The following is a 27,108-nucleotide window of genomic DNA, read 5'->3' as shown; positions in this document are numbered from 1 at the left end:
TGAGGCGTGAGGCGCTTAGGGACATGGGGCATGGTGGTGTTGGGTTGATGGTTGGACTCGATGATCTTAGAGGTCTTTTCCAACCTCTGATTCTATGATTCTATGATTCTAAAAAAGCATCTACTGATGACTCTGAGTGGCTTTGTTCTGAGTTTTGATAAAATGACATTGTAAGTATTTTGTCTCATACACATGAGACAAAAACCTACATTTTTAACTACAGCTGCAAGAAGATACGGTAGGAGAGGAAGCGGGGGGAAAGGAAATGTATAAATTCATCCCTTTGTGTAACAATAAAATAATATAAAGCCCCCCCAAAATGCGATGGTTTATTATGAAACAGCTGATCATCACCATGCCAAATGGAACAGTCTTGCTTTTTATTCCACCCCACCTGTTTCCCTTTATCTCTTCCTGGCCTTTTGGCTATTACACAGTTGGAGGTGGTAAAATACAGTGTAAAAATGCCAAAGGTTTTTGCTTCGGTAACATGATCCCTGGCACGGACTTGTGTAAGTTTCTTCAGCAATGTTCCTGCACGCCTGAAACTCCAATAAACTGTTCACTTCCTTCAAGCCTTTCTGCGCACATGGTTCACTGTCGTACTGTGAGAGGAAGGAAATAATTTTGATTTAAAAGTTACATCTGTTGTATTAGCAGTTCACTGTTGTGAAAAGAGGTGAAAAGAACATAAGGAATATTAAAAAAAAAAAAAAAAAAAATTTCCTTTGTCACTGAAAGCCTATTTGGTTTGGGCATGATCAGGATTCCAAAAAGGAATACAGTCTCCGAAGTGAGAAGCAAAGTGCCAGGACTTGTTGAGCCTCTGCTACTCACTGTGCTGCCCGTGCAGCTGAGCCCCAGCCATCCCGGCAGCACAGCTATGATAGGGAGGGATGGAGGGGGCAAAGACGAAGAAATGTTGACTCACTTGATTTATATATTTGGAGTGTGGGTATAAAGCTTCTGTCACGCTGATTAACTTCTAGGAAAGCTAAGTCTCCTGACTTAGCCAGGGAGAGCTTTTGGGTTTTTCCCTTAGCTTAATTCATCATTGCTCAAGGCCACGTGGTAATTTATTAAAGGCTGAAGGCATACGTTGGCTCTAAATCCCCGCAAAATGCAATTCCTGCAGCTGCCAGGCGAGCTGTTGGCCTTGGGGAGGGGACAGGGCTTCTGCATCCCACGCGCTGGAGAGAGCCGGGACAGCGGCTCTGTGCAGTGACCCTGCTGCTCGCCACTGCCACCACCTCCCTTCGGCCTGAAAAGGGTCTTTTGCCCTCACTTGAGCAGAAAGAGGAACCTCCCAGCAAGAAATCAGTGTAATGGTATCTAAATGCCCACTCCTGCAACAATTTTGACCGACTGTGTAACATTAGAGGTTCTCTTGGTCATGAGTCAGGTTTATCCCAAAGCCTCCTTTTTTTTACTGAACGACTCAGACCCTTTACATCCAAGCACAACATAGGAATAGCATTTATTTATTTATTTGTAGTGCATACTGTTGAGTTTTGCTAAAATACCCACAGAAGTACAGTACAGTGGGGAACAATCAACTAAGTGATGATAATTTTTCACTTTTATTGAGAATGTTGTACTAGCAGATAATTATTTTTTTTTAAGAAGAGCCTCCTGGAGTCATGGTATTATATGAAAAAGACACTTTTACTTCTTGCTTATTTTCTTGCCTTCTCCTTCTTTCTCATCATCCTAACCACTATAAAAAAGATGCTTTAAAGCATGAAGGCTGATGCTTCCAAGCTAGGAGGCAAAAAGTGCTTCAGTTTCACTTACTGCAAAACCATCTCACTATTTCCCAGTAGAGTGGGCACTGAGAGGAGCATAGAGTTCCCTTTGAAAAGTTTTTGTAGATCAATACATGGAGCCAACCAGGCTGGAAGAGCAGACGGGAGAAGTTACTGCTTATGGCCCCTTTCTGTCTCTCCTTGCAGAAGGTTGTGGACTTTTATTTATTCTTCTGCTCAGGATTGACCTTTAGCTGTGAGGTTCAGGATACTAAACTTGCTCTCACCTTTCAAAGAACACCTTTTCTTTATAAGATTGTTTCTTAACAAAGAGGAACTGATCAATCACCGTGAGTGAGGGTGGTTCTTTTAACTGAAGGGTGAAAAGCTCGTCTTAGAGGACCATGGCCAAAATGTAGATAAGACATTAGAGCCCACCAGAAGAGGTTCTGAGCTGTGGATTCTTCTAGGATGGACAAGAAGATGTGGTGTTTCAATTCAGTTTTTCACTTCTGCTCAGTTGCATGTTTCCTCCAAACTAGAACCAACCCAATCCTTGATTTTTTTGTCCCATCCAGCGACCTCAGCACTGCCTTGCCTGTGAAACAAAGACTTTTTCCCCATTTTAACATAACACAAGGGGCACAGTAAAGTATAAATAACAGGCCACTGAGGTCAGTAGGGAAACTATTGGCATTTTTATGTTAAGGTTGGGGTTTGGGAGAGAGAAAAACTTGTCAGGAAGTAGCAAATAAAGCTGTGTGGTAACACTATTGAAAGCAATATTAAATCAAAATAGGTTTTCAAAACTTGTACAAAAGCGTAACCTGAGTTTAAGCAATTCAGGCACTTAATAGGTTGTACTACAACACTGTGCCCAGACCAAGCAATTAGCCAAGCAGATTCTTCCAGCTTCAAATGTCTCTAAAGCAGCTCCTGGCATTTATCCAGTTTTCACTCAAATACATTTGTGCCTGAACCAAAGGTATTTGTGATGGGCAACATTAAAAACAGCTTTGGAGAGACTTCCTGCATTAGGTTTTGTCCTGCTTTGATTTGATTGTATTTCTCTAGGCCTTTCACTTACCATTTTGAATACAAAGTCTTTGCTAATGCTCTGAGTGTTACTTTGCCTAATTTGTAAGCTTGGAGGCCCGTGAATCTTTTATTTGAAACTTGCTTTAACTGTGGGAAATAGGAAGTGAGCAGGGAGAAGCAAATCTTTTATAGCGAGGTGCTTGTTCAGACTATAAATTAGGCTTTGCACAATGGAAGCAGAAGGAGGCAAGCCTGCCTTTCTGGAGCCCACGACACGCTGGAAAAGATATGAGCTTTCAAGGATAACCGGGCAGAGACTGCTTTGGTGCATGTTCGCTTTACGAGCGTGGAAAAAAGACTTGCAGCTAATGTTTGTCTATGAAAAGTGGTTTAGTCAGTAACCTTGCACAGTCCTCAGCAAAGAGACATCCCTACTTAGCAGCAAACAAATAGTAAACATTTCTATTTGTCACCTTTTGGAGATATGTTAGGAAACTTTTAAAGCCTGTCTTTGATTTTACACAATGGGTATTGTCACAGCTTAACAGCCCAGGCATCTACACGGTAATGAAGGATATTTATGCAACAAAACTCATTCTTGCCATATCTTCCATTTGGAAATAAATATGAAGAAAGTATTAAATTACACATACACTGTGAGTCTTTGAGTCACTTCAGAAGGATAACACTTGATTTTGGGTGGAAGACATGCTACAGGCTGGCTGAAGCTTAAGGCTTCAAGGAGCAGAATGCTGGCCCTTTTGAAGTCAGTGGGAAATTTACCAGTAGTACCAAGATTTTATGCCTGAGTTTGGCAGCCGTTAAACGAATTTGAGTAACTTTCCTCATATTAACTATCTGGTAGAATTCAGCTTACTCAACTTCACATATGTTTGTAGGATCAGATTTTCTATGAGCCTGGTGTTCATGTCAGTGTAACATTCGTCCATTATTAAGGGAAAAGATTGCTCCCTCTTTTTAAGTAACACCTTACTAGAAGTCATCCTGCTGGAGCAGGAAATCTTCTGCATAGGAAGGTGGCATTTTAAGGTGACCTAATAAAAGGGGGGTGGCTCAAAAATAAACTTAAAATATCTTCCCAGCTTTGCCACTGCGCTTCTCGTGTGGCTTTGGTAAGTCATTTAACCTTGCTGCAAGGCAGTGTTTTCCTGGGCAAAGGATGGGGATAATAATCGTCACTTGCTCCTCAAAAATGTTGTAAGGACTAATATCTATTTTAAATGGCACTTAAGTTCCATTTTATTTTACCTGATTTTGTTTCAAGTAGCTCCCAAGACAGTTAAATTTTTAAGAACATAAAAGAGTTCCATTTTCTCCCTTTCCATAGCCTGTGGGTTTAACAGAGCTCTGTATAATCAGTATTCCCATATATAATCTAACTTTCTTTTGTTGCAAGGAAAATCCACCCCCCTCTAGTAAAGGAGAGACCGTAATGTTAAAATTACGGTTGACTCTCGGGGATTTTGAGGGATGGCTGACAAAAATTAGAAATACTCTTAACTGCTTTAATAGAAGAAATTGTGAATCAATAATGACCTCTTTATTCATTAGCATCTCTAACCCATTGCCTTCCATCTCCAGATGGAAGTGGCTTTTGAAATGTAGAGTATGTAATAAATAATGCGTATTTCAATGTGGATCACTTGACAAATCATTAAAATACTGTCATCTCTGGGGAGGAAGATGCCTGCCACTTAAACAAGAACTTGATCAGTCTTACAGTAGATATGAAGTGAAAGAAAAAAAAAACCCAAACCAAAAACGTTCTTTTCTGGAAACTATCAAAGCAATTTTAAGTGCATAGTTCCCTGTAAGTTTGATGACCACAGTGAATGAGGACCTCAATTTTTTTATCTTTTGCCCTCTCCATACCTGGCACTCCCCAAGTACCGTCATGGTCCATATCTGTGTGTCAGGGCATTAGCTTATACCTTTTTCAGTGGGAAGAAATGCTGCTTTGTGAATCCATGCTATAATTTCCATAGTCTCATGGCTTACCCTTGGTCTCTGATGCTGATCCAGTCCCACCCTGTTTAGTTTATGCAGTCTAGTGAAGGCATAAATCATGGAGCTGTGGCTCGCACAGTCACAGTGCAAGCTTTGTGGTGGATAAAGCTTTATGCCCTCCTCTGCTTTCCCAATTTGCCAGTGATCCCAAAATGCATTAGCTATAATGGGAAGTGAACCCCAGCACTGGGGTGATCACACACCACGCAGACAAAACAGCATGCCACCGCTGTAGCAGTACCTTTAAGACACATTGTTGTGCATCTGTACTTTTTTTTTTTTTCTTACAGAATAGCTTGAGCTTGCACACAGCAATGTTAAAAACAAATTCACAGATACAAGCCTGTCCCTCACATGGCAGCTTACTTGTTCAAGGTAGACTGTGCTGTACTAGCATCAGCAATATCAAACGCTCTTGGTATTTTCAGTCTAATCCATTTGAAAAGTTTTTACTTCTCTGTTAGACTATCTAAAACGATACATGACAAAGTTTTTGGCCACTAATTGAAAGTAAAATAAATTGTGTTGTTGTCTGTGTTAACAATGCAGCAGTAAAATAATCAGCCATGTTACAGTGCTACCCGGCAAGGACTGAGGGTATCAAAACTGCTCGAGAAGATGCCTTCAAGTATTAAACACTGGTAATCAGATTATCCCCAACGCATATTGTTTCAGTGTCTCTTCCTTACAGTAACAAAAGTGGTTCAGCACTGGCTCTGTGTTCCATTAGAGTAGAGTTGAAGACTTTCATTTTTTCCGAGGGCTTTCTTTCATATATTACAACTCATTTCTTCACATATTTTTCAGATGTGGGTTTGGCTTTTTTTTTCTCAGTCAGGTCAGAAACATGCCTTGATATATTGTACAGCACCAACAAAAATACAAAAAGCTATGCTTTTTATGTTTGCCCCCACGGCAGGGGGGTTGGACTAGATGACCTTTAAAGGTCCCTTCCAACCCAAACTATTCTATGATTCTATGATTCTAAGTAACTCTTCATCATTATTATAGGCTCAGCAATGTATAGTTCCCCCCAATTTTATTGCTATCTGTCCAAGACTGAAGCATAACTTAATATAGGCTTCGCCCTGCTTCACTCTGGCGTACCATAATCTGGTGAAAATTAAATTGTATGGAATGCGCAGATGAAGTTCTATGCCATTTAACTTACAGAGCATTTTATTTCCGCTGTCTTTTAAACAGTTCCCAGGCTAGTTCATTACAACTGCAGCTTACAATTGCTCATGTTCCTTTTGGTAATGTGTTTTGCAAAACCTTCCACATATCATGGAAATCTAGTTTCATTTCTCTCTGAGGCCAACATCTGTTTGTCCAATATTGCAGTAAAAGTATAACTGTATTTTTCTTCTGTTAAGAAAGTATGGGTGAACAGGGCTTGATCAAGCAAAGTAATAAAATATTTGCTTAAAAAAGAGCCAAGTACTTTTCAGAACAACAAAGAAAATATCATGAGGGATGGGTCAAGTCTCCTAGTCTTAGGGAAAAGTCCTGTGCATGGCCTTTCCCATGTCGTTCATTGGACTATTTCTTATTTCAAAGCCTTTGAATAAAAAGATTGTTCCATTTCACTCACTGTAAAATTAGGTGTGTACTAAAACAGTACTGAAAAAGAGGCAATTCTTTGCATTTTGTCTTCCAGTATTACGTAGTTTGTCAAGGGTTTTGCTGCCACGCTGCCCAAAGTAATCTATAGCATACAAAGTCTGGAAACCAAATTTTCTCCAGGGAGTGACTCCTCCAATAGTGAAAAGCGCAAAACCAATCGGAGCCACACACGCATAACATTGCATAGTCACGTAACTTTTGAAAGGCAAAGTTTGGAAAATAGTGATTCTTACTAGTTACCAGGGTCAGCTTGTGATATATTGAACTGGGTGTAATAGGCAGCAACAGCAGCATCCTGGCTGCCTTTGCCCTCTCCAAGTTTCTTTAGGGATCAATACCGAGGTTTTAAAGACAGACTTGAAGCAAATGGCACAGCGTTCATTCACATTTTTAGTGGAAGTCCTACGGTTCGTAAACTGCAACAGAAGGGAGGCAAATAGGTGTTCGAGGGGAAAGTGAATTAGTTGGCAATAAAGACAACCATCACTGGCAAAGGAAGAACAAGGATGAAATAATCATTTCCTGTCACCAGTGTCCTGAGATTACCTGTCCGTGGTGGTATGTATTGAACTGTATGGGGTGGGCTTGCTTGGTCATGAGGTCATGTCTCCTGTTCTCGCCTCATCAAGTGTCACTGTTCCTAACAGCCTAAGGTGTAACAGCAACTTGAAGTCTCCACTGCTGTCATGATTTGACATTGCTAGTGCGTCCCAACGCAATGTATCGGGCAGAAAACAACACAGGATTTAGCCAAATCTTGACTGTATAAAAAGCAGATTTAAGTAACATGAAAAGGATTCTTTTATAGCCTTATTAATAGTGATGGGGAAAGGAAGTCCCATAATAGCTCTAGAAGTCTCTTGTAACCAGAGCAGTTACAAAGGACAACAAAACCTTTCCTATGACCATTGCAGGAATATTTTCCAATCTATAGATACTGAAAATATGGACTTCTTTGTCAGGCTCTGAGTAGGTCTTATAATTAGGAACATTTTGCCTCCAAAGTCATATCCTTACTATTTCTTTTGATCTGAACAGTAAGGATTTAATGATGTTTCTCAGTCCCACCATACAGCAGCATAACATCGTCAGCCATCTAAAGTAAATTATATTTCTCTAGGTGCATATTCATTAATCTGTCTAGACTTCAATAACTTCAAATGTTTTTCTTTTATTAACTATAGGTTCTTATCAAAGTGTTGGATAACAATGATAATGGCCCAGAATTCTCTCACCCAAGTTACGATGTCACCATTTCAGAGGACATCCTCCCTGATACTGAAATTCTGCAAATTGAAGCTATAGACAGAGATGAAAAGCATAAGCTGAGCTACACTATTCACAGCAGCATTGATATAGTCAGCGTGAGAAAATTCAGAATTGATCCCAGCACTGGGGTGCTCTATACTGCTGAGAGATTAGACCACGAAGCTCAAGATAAGCACATCCTTAATGTCATGGTAAGAATGCAATATTCACTTGGCTCAGGACACAATCACTGCTGCTTCACGTGCATATGTGCCTTAGTCTTTGCATGAGCAAAGGACTCTTAGTGCAGTAAGTAGTCATTAATTTCATTTTGCCTGCCCTGCTGTGTATTTATTTTACATTTTGTATTTGGGCTTTTTGGAAAACTTACTGTGAATTCATTGTATGGAATATGATACGATTTGCTATCTCAAGGGAGAGCAAGCAGGAAATTATTTAATCTCTTGGCATCTGGTCCTTTCACTCAAGGTAATTTTTAGAGTTTCTGAAGTGAGGCTGCAAGTGATTTGAGAAGTTATTCACAGGGAGATAACTGCTTTCTTGCCATAGAGAATGCTATAGCCGTTCTGAATACAAGCCTCTTTTATAGTTTACTTTTACGGACTTATTTCAGTACATAAACTGTTGATATACAAAATAGCTTTCATCTAAATTTCCAAATGTTTGGGTATGGAGAAAAAAGTTAATTACCAGTTTTTGCTCAGTGTGCCTAAATTACAGAACATAAGTCTGTCTGTTTTCAAGGGAAGAATGTATATTATGGACTGGAGGTTAATAAAAAAAAAATTGTAGTCTGCTGTTTTCTTTAACCACTTAAGACTCCTGCAGAAGAGATCTTTGAAGGAACAGCTTATGACGTGTTAGGTATGGGGCCATCTTTGGGTGGGGTCCCTAGGAATCAGAGAGCTGGTGTAAGATCCAGCGAGCAGGAGCTGAGTGGGATCTCAGCTCAGAGTAACAAGCTGCAAGTCCTTTGGCGAGCAGGCTAAGAAATGAATATAAACTGAATCACAGAAAGACGTGGCTAACAGAGGTCATTTCCTGGTGCTTGGTTTTGATCTCCACCTGATAGAATAGGTTTTTTGCTCTATTTAAGAAGAACGAAACTTTTGGGGATTGTGTTGGTGGGATTATTAGTGTCGCAGTGCTGAGATATTTTGGGGGGGGTTGAGAGAGGTGTGATAAATGATACCTCTGTTGGGAGTGCTCAGGACTTCTTAAGGTAATTCTTACTCTGTTTACTATCGGTATCTTCATCTTCAAAAAGGTATGTACATATATAATGATGAAAAAGTTCATTGGCAGCTAGAAGCACTAGACTAACACACAACTGATCATAGTGAGTAAAATTGTTTGTAACTCTTTGAAAGAAGGAGCAATGGGCAAGGTATATTTGCCTCTATGCTATAAAGCAGGGAATGGCAGCGCAAAGGCATGACCATTTAGCACGTATTAAAAAAAATATTTCTTGAAAACCTAAAACCAATTTTAAGATGTCATGTGGTTGCCACTTTAAAAATTCATGTCATGATGGTTGGTTGCCATGCATTTTTTCACAAGTGGAAAAAAAAAAATCCCTAAGCTCTTCCTGTTTCTTTAACACAACTCGTGTGTGAATGTATTTTAGACTGTTCTTTGGGACAAATGGATTTTTTTATTACTTTGTATTAAATAGAACTGAAAGTATTATTAGCACTCAGATGAGTCATATTTATAAAGTTTTACTAGGTGGATATCAAGATGTGTATTATGCACTTGTTTTATAGGTCCGAGATCAAGAATTCCCTTATAGAAGAAACCTGGCCAGAGTCATCATAAATGTGGAAGACTCCAATGACCATAGTCCGTACTTTACCAGCCCGTTGTACGAAGCCTCAGTGTTTGAATCAGCAGCAGTTGGATCAGCAGTCTTGCAGGTCACAGCTTTGGACAAAGACAAAGGAGAAAACGCAGAGCTTATCTACACTATTGAAGCAGGTTAGGACAGAGGCTGAAAACGTAACGTCATGATTCATGCCATACACAGAGCAGCGCTGTGATGGTGGTCTGTCTTGACACACAAGTCAACTTCTTTGGCCTACCTTCTCCTGTAGAGCTGGGTAAAGGAGACACCTTCCTGTTAGTTGGGTTTTATTTTGAAGCTACTATACCCAAAACCTGTCAGAACAGAATCTCATTCACGTTCACTAGATGGCTACAGAGCTTTTTACCTCTAAGTCATTGGTTCAAAACCATCACAGAAGATAGTTTTTGAAAGCTACAGCCAGTGACTTGTTTTCAGGTTGCTGGCTTCAGTCTAGTACGCAGTGGATCCTTCATAAACAAATGCCACAACAGCTAGTATGTCCTGGCATCTTTGCCAATATTTGGATCAGAGGAGCATAGAGACTAACACCAGGGCTATGGTAAAAACTTCTGTCAGCAGAGCCGTAGCATTCTAATGGCACAAGGTCTCCTGAAACTAAGGGAGGGCATGGTGATACCAGATTAAAATTGCTTTTGCTGTTAAACTCTGGATATTTACATTCACCACATAATCTGTACCAGCAAAAGCATTCTTCTGCCGGTGCAACAGCACGGTCATGAGAAATTTGCATTATCTTTGCCACACATGCAAGTGAATGTAACTTCCTCTGGCTCATACGGATCTGAAGTTAAGAATTATCTCTGAGATAAACCATTAACATATATACAAGAGGGGTGCCTGGAAAAAGAGAGAAGGAAGTAGAAATTTGTAACCTTTGGATTTTTTAATGTTTCATTTCTACTTTTTTTTTTTTTTAGTAATATGAATCTTTCCATTGTGATAATAGCAAAACTTTAAACCTATATTGCCCTAAAAAGAAGTCTCATACACTGCAGATTGTCCCCATATTAATCAGATCACAAGCCTTTCCCCGCATTAGGCACTGATCCTACAGGCTCATTATTTATCCCTATATTTTTATAAAGACTTTTCACTAGCTAGGATGGCTTACGTCAATTAGGAACAGGCTAAATGACAAAAAATAAGTAACGAAGTAAGAACATCTACACCATCTCATACTGATTTAACTTCATATAGTTCAATCTCACACCTTAAATGAAGCTGATACAACCTGAAGCGTAGAGAAGACCCAAGGAACTTTTTTCTGTCATTACCCTGTATGCTTTGTGGAGGTAGAGTCCCTTAAGCAAACCAGGAGGTGAAGTCTTTTGCAGCTAAAAGTGTTGCACTTAGACCCTTGCGATCCTACAAAGATCTTAGTACTACAAAAAAAATATTTCCTTTATGCACTGCATTTGGTCTTACCAGTTATTTCTCAGTATTCTTCAGTGGCCTTTAACTTAGATCAGGGGAAATTTTACACATGTCCAGGCAGGACAACGCTGTGCCTTGCAGAACAAACTGAGCAGACCAGATAGCGTTTCTGGGGCAATGTTTTTCAAGACTGTTCCCAGCTTTTCCTTGACACCTTATTACTATTATAGGCTCCAACCCAATCACCTATAGGTGCCACCACAATGTAAAGAGCAACCTGACATGCTAGGAGTATGGCTCCCATACAATGGTAATAGAATCATACATAATGCAGACAGAAAAATATGATGATTAGAAAGGATGCTTTAGCTTTTAGATGGTCCTTTTTAGTCTGCATGTTTTTCTCTTTTCTAGAGGCTCTGTCTTCCATTACAGCCTGTTTTGGTTTCATCATGAGCTCTCCCTGCAGTGTCAGACTTCAAATTTCCATTTACTGTAAGCCACGCACTCCCCCAGTTTTGTTATCCGTAGATGTTCCAATCCCAGATGCATCAAAATTCAGTCTTCTGCTGCTGTAGTTTCTATGATCCATAAAATCTGCAGTTGAGGATACTGATTTTAACTGCAGCGTTTAGATTGTACACAGCCCTTTCATTCAGGGGAATTACTTACATCACCTTACATGTGAAGAGAGCAATTGGTAAAGAAAGTAGCTTTTGTGTAATTTCATACGAAATTCCTAAAGGAGAAGAACCAGCTCTGGCCTTACATGAGGCAGTCAGTGGCTAAAAATTATTTGTATTAGAAAGCACTGACAAAATAACTGCAGCAGCATTTGTAGTATCTGCAAATGTGTCAGATACTGTGATCTTGATGAGAATTTGTAGCTCTGGCAGAATCTCAGCTCCTCAGTGAATAGCACAATTTTTGTTTTAGCTAGTAGAATAAACTTTACTGATCTGAAAGGATGAGTATAAATAGAAAGCCACTGCCAGTATTGAACTACATACAGTAGTATGCAGCTTAAATTAGCCTCCAAGCCCCAGAATTTACAACAGACAGCAAATCACATCTTAAAAATAGTTCACATTAACTCACTTCATGTAGGATTCCATGTATTTGGTATTCCAGCTACAATTTTCACATTTACTGCTCTGTGCACAGCACCTGTAACATTCACCATTAAAAGAAAATCTCTTGTTTATCACCAGTTACCTGAGACATATTTCTCTCCAGGTCATGGATGGATGCTTGACTGTAGATTGGAAGCAGTTCTAGATTTTAAAGTGTAAATTACAATAGCAGGAACATGTTATAATGATTGGAATCTCTGTAACTCAGTACATGCTGTTTGTATTTAGAATCAAATACAGAAAAAGAGTCTGTATGCCTATACATGCCATATACACACGCAGCATGCTATACTTGAAGCAGGCACTCAAGGAACCAGCAAAATACGGATTGCCTAATAGAGGTGATCTCTAATTACAGGGTAAGGATACATATCAAAAGTTCTGAATCTGTCTTGCTAAAGAAGAGGTTGGCAAAAAGACTAAAAAGAAAAAAAGACCCCAAAGAAGGTCCTTGATGTTGTCGGAGTGTTGACGCCTCATTTATAGTTAGTTTTCTCTTAAACAATTTTGGTTAAAATAAAGTTTATTTTTGAATTTATCACCTGTCTAATTTGATTTCGTGAGCCTCCACGACATGATCCAAACTCACTGTTTTCACCTTTATGCAGTCAGTGATATCCCTGCTTTCATGTTATAACAGACATTTCATGACATTTTCTGCTAAATCTCATTCATCTAGATTCATCCTCCTCAGAGATCATATGGTAAACCTTTGTGCCACAAGATACTTGAATCTCTTCTATGCTATTTGTTCTGTTTTATTTTTCTAAATGCCACTTTAATCTTCTTATATTCAGTTCTTTCAGTCTTGAACTACTACAGTCTTCTCTATGGTTGCTTAATATCCCCTTCAATTAAGAGTCTGAGTTGTTATCCATTTGTCACGTAATTGGCTTGTTAGCCTCTGATCTAGTTTCTTTGCCTTAGGTGTACATGTATTTGACTAATTCCCATAATTTAGGGATGCTTTTTCCTACTTCAGTAGGAGTAATGTACATGCAGCACTTGCTCAGATGTTGATACTCAGAATCAAGATACAGATAGCAGCACCTGAGTTTCTGAAGGTTTGAACACCTATACCATCTACTGAGATTCCTGATTTTCAGCAAGGAAGGCTGGAAGGGCCTTTAGAATTCTTTTATGTTGGGTTTTTTTTTTTTCAATAACTGCCTTTAACAAATTGCAGCTAATTGCTCCTGGTTTAAATTATCATTAAGTGCGTTGTATTTCATTTCTAATTTGGATCCAATATTTGTGTTTTAGGAAATACGGGAAACACATTCAAGATTGAACCAGTTTTAGGGATCATTACATTACTGAAGGAGCCAGACTTAACCACAATGGGACAGTTTGTTTTGTCAGTCAAAGTGACTGATCAAGGTTCTCCACCACTGTCTGCAACAGCAATTGTGCGGATATCTGTGACGATGGCAGATAACTCCCACCCTAAGTTCACTCTCAAAGAATACCAAGCGGAGGTTAATGAAAATGTGGATATTGGTACTTCTGTCATCTCTCTCTCTGCAATCAGTCAGTCCACGTTAGTTTATGAGGTTAAAGATGGGAATGTGGATGGAGTCTTCACTATAAACCCATATTCTGGAGTGATCACCAGTCAAAAGGCCCTTGATTATGAACGTGCTTCCTTCTATCAGCTCATCATACAGGCAACAAATATGGCAGGCATGGCATCAAATGCCACTGTGAACATTCAGATTGTTGATGAAAATGATAACCCACCAGTTTTTCTCTTCTCTCAGTACTCGGGCAGCATAAGCGAAGCTGCTCCTGTAAATAGCATAGTCCGGAGTGCGAATAACAGTCCCCTCGTGATACGTGCCACTGATGCTGACAGCAACCAGAATGCTTTACTTGTCTACCAGATCGTTGAATCTACTGCAAAAAAGTATTTCACAGTAGATTCCAGCACAGGTGCAATCAGAACAATTGCAAATTTAGATCATGAAACAATAGCCCTCTTCCACTTCCACGTGCATGTTAGAGACAGTGGGAATCCCCAGCTTACAGCAGAGAGCCCAGTTGAAGTGACCATTGAGGTAACTGATGTCAATGACAACCCACCAGTCTTCAGCCAGGCTGTATTTGAGACAGTCTTGCTGCTGCCCACGTATGTTGGTGTTGAGGTTCTCAAAGTCAAGGCTACAGACCCAGATTCAGAGATCCCTCCTGAACTAACATATAGTCTAATTGAAGGCAATATGGACCATTTTTTAATTGATTCAAACACGGGGGTACTCACCATTAAAAACAATAGCCTCTCCAAAGACCATTATATGCTAATAGTAAGAGTATCTGATGGGAAATTTTATAGCACTGCTATGGTGACAATAATGGTAAAAGAAGCCATGGATAGTGGGCTCCATTTCACACAAAATCTTTATTCCACTTCTATCTCAGAAAACAGCACCAATATCACAAAGATTGCTGTGGTGAATGCTGTTGGTAACCGCCTCAATGAGCCTTTGAAATACAGTATATTAAACCCAGGCAATAAATTTAAAATCAAATCCACCTCAGGAGTCATTCAGACAACTGGCATCCCCTTCGACCGAGAGGAACAAGAGCTGTATGAGCTGGTGGTGGAAGCAAGCCGTGAACTAGATCACCTTCGTGTGGCTCGAGTGGTGGTGAGGGTTTACATTGAGGACATAAATGACAATGCCCCCGTGTTCGTAGGGCTTCCATACTATGCTGCTGTGCAAGTCGATGCTGAGCCTGGTACCCTGATATATCGAGTGACGGCTATTGATAAAGATAAGGGTGAAAATGGTGAGGTGTCATATCTTCTGAAGGAGGACTACGGACATTTTGAAATTGATAGAGGATCTGGTAGCGTCACTTTAAAAGAAGCCTTCAATTCTGATTTGTCTAATATAGAGTATTTGGTTGTCATTCTTGCAAAAGATGGCGGTAACCCATCGTTGTCTGCTTCAGTAGAGCTCCCCATTACTATTGTTAACAAAGCGATGCCTGTATTTGACAAGCCCTTCTATACAGCCTCCGTGAATGAAGATGTAGAAATGCACACGCCGATTTTAAGCATAAATGCAACCAGTCCAGAAGGCCAGGGTATCATTTATATCATTGTCGATGGAGATCCCTACAACCAGTTTAATATCGACTTTGATACTGGAGTTCTGAGCGTCATCAGCCCACTGGACTATGAAATAAATTCTCTTTTCAAGCTTATGGTGCGAGCCAGCGATGCCCTCACTGGCGCTCGAGCTGAGGTCACTGTGGACTTGATCATTAATGATGTTAACGATAATCCTCCAGTTTTTGATCAGTCGGCTTATAATGCTACTTTGTCTGAAGCATCTTTGATTGGGACTCCAGTACTGCAGGTTGTTGCTATTGATGCTGACTCTGACAATAACAAGATTGTGCAGTATCAGATAGTCCAGGACACCTTTAACAGCACGGACTATTTCCATATAGACAGCACCAGTGGCCTAATTCTGACAGCCCGGATGCTGGATCATGAACTCATACAGCAGTGCAGCTTGAAAGTCAGAGCAACCGATAATGGGTTCCCACCACTAAGCAGTGAGGTTCTTGTTAGTATCTCAATAACAGATATGAATGACAACCCTCCAGTTTTTAACCAGTTAATATATGAATCGTATGTGAGCGAACTGGCACCTCGGGGTCATTTTGTGACTTGTGTCCAAGCCTCTGATGCCGACAGCTCTGATTTTGACAGACTGGAGTACAGCATCCTATCAGGAAATGATCGGACCAGTTTTGTTATGGACAGCAAGAGTGGTGTTATCACCCTTTCCAACCATCGCAAACAGAGAATGGAGCCCATGTACAGCTTAAATGTCTCTGTGTCAGACGGGCTGTTCACCAGCACAGCTCAGGTGCACATACAGATCCTTGGGGCCAACCTCTACAGCCCTGTGTTTTCGCAGAGTGTTTATGTTGCAGAAGTTAGAGAAAACGTTGCTCCTGGAACTAAGGTAATCCATGTGAAGGCAACAGATGGCGATTCAGGTGTATACGGCCAGATAAGCTACTCCATAATAAATGACTTTGCCAAGGACCGATTTTTGATTGATAGCAACGGGCAGATTCTGACAACTGAGAGGTTAGACCGGGAGAACCCGCTGGAAAGTGATATCGGTATATTTTTGAGAGCCCTCGATGGAGGTGGCAGGACTACGTTTTGCACTGTGAGAGTGATAGTAGTGGATGAGAACGACAACGCTCCTCAATTTATGACAGTTGAATATAGAGCAAGTGTCAAAGCAGATGTTGGGAAAGGTTACTTGGTGACCCAAGTGCAAGCAGTAGATCCAGATGATGGAGCCAATTCCAGAATTACCTATTCTCTGTACAGTGAAGCCTCCGTTTCAGTAGCTGATCTGCTTGAAATAGATCCAGACAATGGATGGATGGTCACCAAGGGTAGCTTTAACCAGCTGAAAAACACAGTTCTGTCATTCTTTGTCAAAGCAGTTGATGGTGGCATTCCTGTAAAGCATTCCCTCATTCCTGTCTACATCCATGTTTTACCCCCAGAAACTATTTTGCCTTCCTTTTCTCAACCCCAGTATTCTTTTACCATAGCAGAAGACACCCTCATAGGTAGTACCATTGACATTCTGCATGTTTTACCTAATCAGGGTGCTTTGTATAGCACAGTTAATGGTGAGCTGACTGAAAACAACAAAGATGGCGTTTTCATTATAGAGCAAGACACGGGGCTCATAAAACTGGATAAGAGACTTGACCATGAGACAAATCCTGCTTTTCACTTCAAAGTTGCGGCCACCATTCAATTAGACAAAGTAGACATTGTGTTGACTGTGGATGTGGAGGTTAAGGTATTGGATGTAAATGACAACAAGCCCATGTTTGAAACGGCTAGTTATGACACTATAATAATGGAAGGGATGCCTATAGGAACAAAACTGATGCAAGTTAAAGCGGTTGATGCAGACTCGAGTGCAAATGGGCAGGTCACCTATACACTTGCAGTAGAGTCGGAGCTGGAGAAGATCACAGAAGCGTTCACCATTGATAGCAACAGTGGCTGGATCAGCACACTGAAGGATCTGGACCATGAAAAGGATCCTGCTTTCACCTTTGCAGTGGTGGCCTCAGATCTGGGGGAAGCTTTATCCTTGTCATCAACCACCTTGGTCTCAGTTACTGTGACAGATATAAATGATAACGCACCCATCTTTGTGCATGAGGTGTACAGAGGGTCAGTGAAAGAGAGTGACCCTCCGGGGGAAGTTGTGGCTGTTCTTAGCACCTGGGATGAAGACACGTCTGATGTCAACCGGCAGGTTAGCTACCATATTACAGGTAAGAAACAACTTGCATGCTTTCTTCCCAAAACCAGCTTTACTGAAGAACTGTGCATGTGTCCAGTTTTAGGTGAATGTTTAGCAGGATTTCAGTTAAATTATCACTGTGAATCAGACAATTGCATCTCTCCTTTTTTTTTTTAATTTTTTTTTAATTTGGACATAACTTGCAGCAACTAGAAAAGCTGAAAGAGGGAAAGGGAGTCTGTGTGTGTGTGTGTGTGTGTGTTTGTCTGGGTTATTCTCTCTCTAATTTCCAAGATTAATGCTTCATGATTTGCTGCAGTGCAATGTAGTATGACCCATCAACCCATCATAATAGATGTGTCGGCCTGGAAACCGTCATGACCTAATGTTTCAACCAAGGGAAGAAGAACAATTTATTCTTAAGGAGAAAATTCTTACATTTCCAAGCATTTAAATTTTTTTTGAAATAGCATTTTTCTTTTTGAGATAGTAAAGTGCATGCAGGAGCCACTCTGAAATACCACTATTGGGGGGTGGGGGGAGGAATGAATTTTACATTGGAAGGAGTGGGGGGATGCCATTTCTTATCAGCACAGACTTCTGGTCAGGGAAATAGTAATCCACTTAGAAGCACTGGTTAGCTGCCAAGCATTGTTATATACAGCATAAGGCAATTTCGATTACATTATTAACATATTTTTCAAAGTGTGGTAACATTGCTCTTTCCTGTTGTGCTATATTTATTATCATTCTTTTCTCCTACATTCAGACTGGCTTTTGTGTGAATATGTTATGAGTGATGGGGTGCTGCAGTTATTTTTCTGCCTACAGCTTGCATCGTCCAATAGATTTTGTTAGGGAACAACTTTGTCACTCCCCGCAACCTTCACAACCCAAGAGCTAATATTAATTACCTAGTAATAACCAGATTATTGGACAAATTCACATTTTTCTCACTTGATAGGATTAGAATTGCACAAGACTGCATGTAGGAAGCAGGCTATGTGCAAAAATGACTTAACAAATAGGATAACAGTTCGTATATTTTGCTCTGGAGGATAAGACTCCTACCCCTTCATTAGCTATCAAATTGGAAATGGCTGTGGGATGGTGTGTAGGGAGAGGTGTGATATTCCAGTTAGCCATAGATTGCCTGTGTTACACATCAGATGTAGCATCATTTTCAAAGCAACCAGAAATTCATTCTGACCATTTACTTGAAAGTCTGGATTCAGCTTCAAGGTTTGCAAAGACTATGTTTATAGTGTGATGTGTTGTAGGATATTAGAAGTAGAGGCAAAAATAGCCTTGTGGGTAAAGCACAGGATTTGGAGGCTTTGGGCAAGGTGCATTAGCTGCCGGTGCCTCAGTTTCCACATGTCTAAAAGTAAATAAGTAGTGCCTCATCCTAGAGATTTTGTGATATTTGAAGGAGTTTGGGGATCCCAGTATAGAAAGTACTATAGGAAATGCAAACCCTTCATGTTTGTTACAAAGATATGTTAGCATACTGTGATCATTAGCTGAAGGTACTGTTTTTCTCTTTGTTCTGAAGTCTTTCAGTCATCTCTTATAATGAATGATGCTTTTAGTTACATAATAATCTTTTCTTCACATCCCTGTGCTGTTAATTTAGCAGAAACTGGACTTTTGAATAATAACGGTCACATGTGACTCAAAAATTATAGATCATTCTGTACCTTAATTTCTATCACAGCTCAAAATATGTCAGATATTTTGCTGGTATTTTAGTTTCTGAAAACATTAGATGTCAAAGCCCAAAACTTTCTCTAATGCCTACTGTACAGTTACTAAAGTGTATGAGCTCAGAAATTCTACTGTCTTTGAATATATCCTTTGAATTTGGGACATGCACAAGCAGAAATTAGGTTCTTTTGATTAAAATGTCAAAACCTATTAAAGTATAGTTTAACTAACAAAACTATTCACACTTCACCTCAAGTTGAGCTCAGGAACTGCACTTGAATATTTCATAGAATCAGATTAGCTAGATGATTATTCAAATGCTGCGGCTTTCTGGAGGCATTTTGAGCCATAGAAACTTCTGTGAATACAATAAACAAAGTCTGAGGTAAAACAGGGCACTGACAAAAAGGGAGAAGAAAACAAATTATGAGAATGACATGTGGATCCACCAAAACCAGCTTTGTGCAAATGCACCTGGAGAAAACTAGCACACAGAAAAAATCACCATTTAGGAGATGAAAGAAATAAACATTCTGGGTCAGATGTGATCACTGAAGAGTCCTTTGCGTGCCTTTGAGAAATACAAATGCTTATTGAAGTCTGTCTACCGGTCAACTTTGAAAAGGGGTAGATACATTCTGGTGGATAAATATATATTCTGTTTTGAACTCCTTCAGTTTAGGATTGGTTTCCATGATTACTGGCAAGTAGTTGCCATTTTCAAATCCACCTTCATCCTCATTTGATGGTGGGGGAAAAAAATTTTGCACTTGCCCTTTGTTATTTGTAGTTTGATAGGAGATGGAGATGCTCACAAAGCAAAAGCACTATATATAAATCTTAATAGAAAATCAATAGAAAGCACAGATGATACAAATGCACTTAGGGAGCACGGTAGTTTTCTTTTGAAGGCTCATTTGAGGTCATTGCCTATATCATTTGAGGCAGTTGGGCTAAAACCAGGGTTCTGCTGATACCTAGCTAGGATGTTTAGCCAGCCCAGACACAGTCAGATACTACTGAGATTTAACAGTGGTAAACTAGGAAAAGCCACCAGAAAAATGTCAGTTGCTAAGACTTTGGTACAGTAAAGTGTTTTGTGTTCCTCAGTGATGTTAATTAGTCTCCATCAGGCACGTAAACCTAAGGACAGACAATAGTCTTTAAGCTTGGTTCAGCTGAATACAAGGAAGATGGACAGTGTGCTTTGGAAGAAAGAAATGGTATTGTACACAGTAGGGTTTTTGCTGGGTTGATTGCCCAGTATGAGCAAAGTGATGTTTTTTGTTTGTTTTTATTTTATACTTGAGATCCTGGAGTTCTGGAGAAATGGATGTTTCAGTGTTTGGGGAGGACTTGTGCTGCCGGCTGAAGAACAGTGTCTGCAATTTTACGATAGTAAAGCTAAGAGGATTGGGTTTATCATTTCAGCAGCTCAATAAACATGCAACATCTTAAACTGGGAGCGGAGGATAAACCTATTGATTTTATGTGATACAAATGCCTAGAGTCCTAATTGGAAATTGAAAGTATCTAAATAAATGCATAAATGTAGGAGAGAAACTAAATAAATAAGTTAGTAAATATTCAGTTCCCCCTCCCAGATCAGGACATTGCAGTGAAAACCGATACTGTTGGCTTCTAGTTTTCAGTTCCCTTTTAGCCATTATAATTCCCTCTGTGTGTGCTTTAGTAATGATGTGTGTCAGGATTTGTTTATTTTGGATCACTGTGTCTGTGCATTTCATTTGTATCTGGCTGTTTTCTTTCTTTTCTTAAACTTGAGCTTGATTTGGCTTTGTACTATTTGCTGACTAGGGAGGAAGGGAGAGCATAATTTAAACTTCAAGTAACAAAAGATAAAAGATAATGCTGATTCTTTTAGCCTCAAAGCCTTTCTAAAAAGTTACTGGAGTGTTTTTTGTAGCTAGCACTTCACTGTTGTGACATTCAAAGTAGAACATAAGAAAACTGCCAAAAGATTTTAAAGAATCCATTAATACATGTAGTCAGGAGGCTTCTGTTTAGAAAAGCTACATTATTCAGAGTGAAAAACTAATTAATTAGAACACCCCTAGGAAACTGAATCTGCTTACATATATTAGTGAAAAAGTTAATTAATCACTGCAGAATGAGATCTGCATCAGGACATATGTATAAGTACTAGGAAAATGGTTCCCTGGGCCACAGTGTGGATTTTTTTTGCCTTTCCTTTTTTAAGAATATTTCCATGATGGTATTTTAGTCTTTACATCTCATTATTTCTCTTACACTTTATAGTACAACTTCCACCTTTGTGTTCCATCAACAAAGTATATAGCCAGTCCTGAGAAGCAAAAAAAATGAAAGGTAGCGCTAATGAAAAAGGCATGCAGATAAACTGTTACACATTTGCTGCTTATTACGCAGGTTTCTCGGTCATTCAAATTGATCCTTTTCTAGTGGAGTAAAGGGGGGGGAAAGGGATCCCAGGGACCTTTTTTTTATACATAGTCCCCAAATTCCTATGTATGACTTAAAAGCCATTCCATCAACAACAAAGCAACAGTGATTTTAAAATTGCTCCAAGCTAGTGTTACTGCTAGCCATAAAAGCCACCAGCTGATTTTAATTAGATTCTACCTTTCCTCTTTTCTTAGCAATGGGATACCCATACCTTGAGTGTATTGCTTCATAGTTGGTCGGGACAGTTAATCATTTCCTTTTACAAAAGGACTAATATGCAGGAAAACACTGATTGATATCACGAAGCTAAATAAGAACACTTAAGACCATTTTTATTAATGGTTTACAACATTAAACTCACTATGACAAGATTACAGCTTTTTATAGAGGAGAGTTAAGCTTTTTTATGCTGGTGTTGAACTGAAAAGAGAGAATTTAATGTCAATCAGCAGGGGTCTACCTTCTTTGAAGTCACATTAAGACTCAAGTCAATGGACAGATTCTCATTGCCTTGGATTGTATTCAGATCTGCACATCGACATACTGTGTAACCCTCTTTAGGAGAAATGTGCGTTTATATCACACAACAGATTAAACATGATTTAACTGAGTCCTCTGATGATTATTGCAGACTGTCGTAGAAATCAGTGGGAAAATTGGGATCTGCTTGGTTTTGTGATCAAAAAAGGTGATTTTCTATGAACAGAAAATATCTGTGTTTGATATATCAGTTTTGTGCTCTGTATGACTAGAGGGCCTTTTATAATTATAATGCCTATCTGACTAATTTTCTGGAAATCTTATTCATTACAACGTGCTTTTTTGACACAGTTACAGCTAGCACAAATGGTGATGCTTAACAAGAAAGATTTGCTCAGCCTGTCTGAACCGACTTGGTTTTCATATTAAATAGAAACCAGTCTATCCTGTCATTGGTAGCTAATGAAGAAGGCATAGATTACAGCCTGTGACCTCTTTTCTGCTTTTTGATGTAGAAAGAAGGTATGAAATGTGCATTAAACTTTTTTGCTTGGTTTTAAGCTCAGTTTCAAGTTCAGATCTTCTCTGCCTTGTTTTTTTGCTAAGATCCCTGGGAACTGACAGAATTGTGACACCAGAAGCAACAACAGTGACACCTAATCGCTTGACAGCAGAGGCAGCTCAAATAAATTCAGCCTTGGATTTTTTTTCAATACTTATTTATTCAAAAATTCAACACAAGTACTAAACAGGAAGGTTTAAGAACCTGGTCTTTCCATTGAGCTTGGACAGATCCCATAACACATGTCAGGACCCTGAATAAGTTGTAAGCAAAAGTACACTAGCATGCTTGACATTCTTTATCCTGTTACAAGAAAGAATAAGAATTCCCTTAATATTTTTATACCACTTTTGCACATGAGAAACTGGAAAGTAGGTCTCAGATTGCATTTCTGCATGGGAGAGCACAGGAGAAAGCTTAATATGATGTGGAAAGAGCTAGCAGCGGGTTAGCTGGAATTAAAGTTCACCCAGTGCAGCAGCATGATGCTTTTTTCTATGTCCTCACTCAGTTTCTGTAGCACATGAGTTTGCTATGACTATAGTGCTCTATCCTAAATGATTAAATGTGCAGATATGTTTTTACAGAGCAAGGTTATGTTATACACTGGGCACAGAAGACTGCGTAGTTGGCTTTACTGGTTTTGTCAGGGGAAGAGTTAATTTTCTTCATAGTAGCTGGTATGGTGCTGTGTTTTGGTTTTGTGACCAAAACAGTGTTGATAACACAGGGATGTTTTAGTTTTTGCTGAGCAGTGCTTACACAGAGTCAAGGCCTTTTCTGCTTCACACCACCCCCCACCAGCAAGCAGGCTGGGGGTGCACAAGAAGCTGGGAGGGGACGCAGCCGGGACAGCTGACCCCAACTGGCCAAAGGGATATTCCATACCATGTGACGTCATGCTCAGCATATAAAGCTGGGGGAAGAAGGAAGGGGAGGACATTCAGAGTGATGGCATTTGTCTTCCCAAATAACCATTACGCGTGATGGAGCCCTGCTTTCCTGGAGATGGCTGAACACTTTCCATAAATTCCTTTCTTTTCTTTGCTTGTGCATGCAGCTTTTGCTTTACCTGTTAAACTGTCTTTATCTCAACCCACGAGTTTTTGCACTTTTACCCTTCCGATTCTCTCCCCCATCCCACTGGGGGGGAATGAACAAGCGGCTGTGTGCGGCTTAGCTGCCTACCTGGGTTAAACCACAACATTGGTTTAAAAGATTTTACTGTCTGGTCTGACAGGGGGTTGAGATCGGGCTCAGAGAAAGGTGATTGAAGGTGTTTTCTTCATGGAGCAGGCCGGGGACTGTACCATTTCAGATGAAAGAGTATATAACTGTTGGAAATGTTAACAACAACTGTGCCTGCCTTGATTATTTTACCCTTCTACATGTGACATGTCCTTACTTCCTTCCTGAGGATGATGTGGACCAAAACCTTCCCTCTCCCAACCTACTTTTGTCACCAGGCAATTTAATGATGTGGAAGAGCAACATTGCCAGGTTCAGTGTCAGTGTTACGGCATGATAAAAAGCTGTTCTGCTTTGTCTCGTGCACTCCTTTCACCGGCTTTCACTCTCAGATACATTTGATCTAATTGTACTTCTTATCTTCCAACTGCTCCTCAAATGACCTCTTGTTAGGACTATTTAATACTAATGTGTCTTCCTGTGTCGTGTAAACTTTTTTTAAAACTAGAATTTTAATGAGCAGAAGAATGGCACAGCTGTATAATAAAGCTTTCATTAGAGGATTCCTTAATAGAACCCACTTCCAGTCCTTGATTGCATAATCAACAGCTAATGAAATTGTCTTGGTAACAAGAGCTACGGTGTATTACATCCTCTCCCGAGACTAAGCAGAAAGACAATTGTACCAGCCTGAGAGGACTATTGATTGTTCACAGTTTGAATTTGATTGCCCTTATGGGGAACTAAACAAGAGATGATCTTCAGCTCTGCTAAATGGATTTTGTTTCTACTGAAAGTTACTGGTTCACTTTCATACAAGGCTTTCGGGGGGCAATAAACACAGGGAACGTAATCTCATTACAAATTTCCTGAGTCTGCGAGTTTGAAAGCACCGATCACTGTAAAACAAATGATGGCTGCTTAGTTCAGGTCCTCTACGATGTGCCTGTGTTTGTGTTTAAAGGAGGTGGGAGCTCTCAAGGGACATCCCAGCCCATTGCGTGTTGCTTGTCTCGTTGCAGGAGGGAACCCCAAAGGGAAGTTCGCTCTGGGACTGGTTCAGAATGAGTGGAAGGTTTATGTTAAAAGGCCTCTAGATCGGGAAGAACAAGACGTTTATTATCTGAACATCACCGCTACGGATGGCCTCTTTGTAACCCAAGCTGCCGTGGAAGTGACCGTCACTGACGTTAATGATAATAATCCAGTTTGTGAACAGGTAAGTTAGCAACACCCACAGCAATTGACTGTTGTGTTGAAAGGAACAGTTTCCTATGGGTGTCCCTGCTATCTACAGGTATTCACAGATGATGCCCATTTTCATCCTTAAGGTCTTAGTTGAAGAATCTGGAGTGATCTGGAAGAGGAGCAGGATAAAGCAGTCCTGTGAAGCCAAGACTGAAGTATAATGGTCTAGTAAAGCTAGCAAAGGAGTCTTGTCCACAGTGGCCTTTGTTGGCTTTAGAAAAAATGAAGCGTTGTGAGGTGGCACTGGGCAGCCACTCCTCCCCTGCAGAAAAAATGTGCTTTCCCTTCACAACCAATGTGGAAATGTCATCAATCTAGTTTAGCTCCAGCCTTCCTGAACCTGGCAGATGCCAGAAACCCAGTGGAAAAGGCAGAAGAATGTAGCTTGCTCTCATGTTGTCGAGCATGCATGCAGCGTGGCCTGACCACAGCTTTCACACTGCTAGCTCTCTCTTATTCTGTGGAAAGGCAATGTGGGGAACTGATATTACTGCAATAGAAAGGTCTGTGTGAAAGAAAAGACATGATGAAACCCAGATGAAACCCTTAATGTTACTGCTCACAGAATCTTTTATATATTTATCTGTATGTATATACTCATATAATTCCCATCATTACATTATCACTGATGGACCACTGTCATTGCAAGCACCATCTGGGGAATCAGTGTCTGTATCTCCCTGAAACATTGCTGGATGAGGCAATAAAAAACAGTTGTCTTCATTAGCACACTCATCAAAGTTTCCATTTCATGGGCGTTGATGAAACAAGCGGAAGATAGAAAATGAGACCACATTTAACACCTAAGATGAGCCCTATTAAGAGTCATAATTTGCCATTGTTTTTGTGACACCTCAAAGCTTAACAGTGATTTGAATTTCTAGGAATGTGTTACATAAAGGAAAACTGTCTCCTATATATAAAGATGCGCTACAGAGAGTTTAAAAAAAGGGTTGTGCAAAGACTATAGAATAGTGTTACACCATAGCTTACATTTCTGTTTTTGTCTCTAGGTTGCATACACAGCACTGTTTCCTGAAGACATTCCATCAAACAAAGTCATTCTTAAAATCAGTGCTAAAGATGCTGACATTGGGTCCAATGGTGAAATTCGCTACTCTCTCTATGGTGCTGGGAACAATAAATTTTTCTTAGATCCAGAAAACGGTAAGATGACAACTGAATGTTTCTGAATAGCCTTCTTAATCCCTTGACATCAGTGGGTGCTAGATTCTTTAACTAGAGTTAGGTTATACTTGGTTATCAGCCAGTTGTTCCAGTTATGGCAGGCGTGGATGACCATTTCTGAAGTGGTGGTGGTAGGAGGGAGAAAGAGGGACATCTTTGTTGGCCAGGTTGAATGTTATAATCAGAACAGTGGATATCAACCCTTTTGTTTCCCTGCCAGACCTCAAGTTAGGACAGAGGTGTATCATAGAATCATAAAATAGTTTGGGTTGGAAGAGGCCTTTAAAGGTCATCTAGTCCAGCCCCCCTGCAATGACCAGGAGTGGTGGTGGTAGGAGGGAGAAAGAGGGACATCTTTGTTGGCCAGGTTGAATGTTATAATCAGAACAGTGGATATCAACCCTTTTGTTTCCCTGCCAGACCTCAAGTTAGGACAGAGGTGTATCATAGAATCATAAAATAGTTTGGGTTGGAAGAGGCCTTTAAAGGTCATCTAGTCCAGCCCCGCTGCAATGACCAGGGAGATCTTCATCTAGATCAGGCTGCTCAGAGCCCCAGCCAACCTGACCTTGAATGTTTCCAGGGATGAGGCATCCACCACCTCTCTGGGCAACCTGTGCCAGTGTTTCACCACCCTCAGCGGAAAAAATTTCTTCCTTACGTCTACCCTCTTTATTTTAAAACCATTATCCCTTGTCCTATCGCAACAGGCCCTGCTAAAAAGTTTGTCCCCATCTTTCTTATAAGCCCCCTTTAAGTATCGAAAGGCTTCAATAAGGTCTCCCCAGAGCCTTCTCTTCTCCAGGCTCAATAACCCCATCTCTCTCAGCCTTTCTTCATAGGAGAGGTGTTCCATCCCCCTGATCATATCCATGGACCTCTTCTGGACCCACTCCAACAGGTC

At 40.2% G+C, this 27,108-nt stretch overlaps 1 protein-coding gene across 1 annotated transcript in view; it reads left to right on the top strand.

Moving 5' to 3' along the window:
• FAT3 (FAT atypical cadherin 3) overlaps positions 1-27,108 on the top strand; it is a 368,576-nt gene that overhangs the window by 273,057 nt on the left and 68,411 nt on the right. Inside the window, exons 8-12 of the mRNA XM_009286273.1 lie at positions 7,622-7,897; positions 9,473-9,683; positions 13,344-17,417; positions 24,791-24,987; positions 26,030-26,183. Of these exons, the coding sequence (XP_009284548.1) occupies positions 7,622-7,897; positions 9,473-9,683; positions 13,344-17,417; positions 24,791-24,987; positions 26,030-26,183 (4,912 nt within the window). The remainder of the gene's footprint in view (positions 1-7,621; positions 7,898-9,472; positions 9,684-13,343; positions 17,418-24,790; positions 24,988-26,029; positions 26,184-27,108) is intronic.

Source organism: Aptenodytes forsteri, unplaced genomic scaffold (genome assembly GCF_000699145.1).
Source record: "Aptenodytes forsteri isolate BGI_AS27 unplaced genomic scaffold, ASM69914v1 Scaffold376, whole genome shotgun sequence".
In the NCBI taxonomy this organism is placed as follows: domain Eukaryota; kingdom Metazoa; phylum Chordata; class Aves; order Sphenisciformes; family Spheniscidae; genus Aptenodytes; species Aptenodytes forsteri.
Note: the sequence above shows the minus strand (reverse complement) of the source record. Positions and strands in the feature narration are given on the sequence as shown.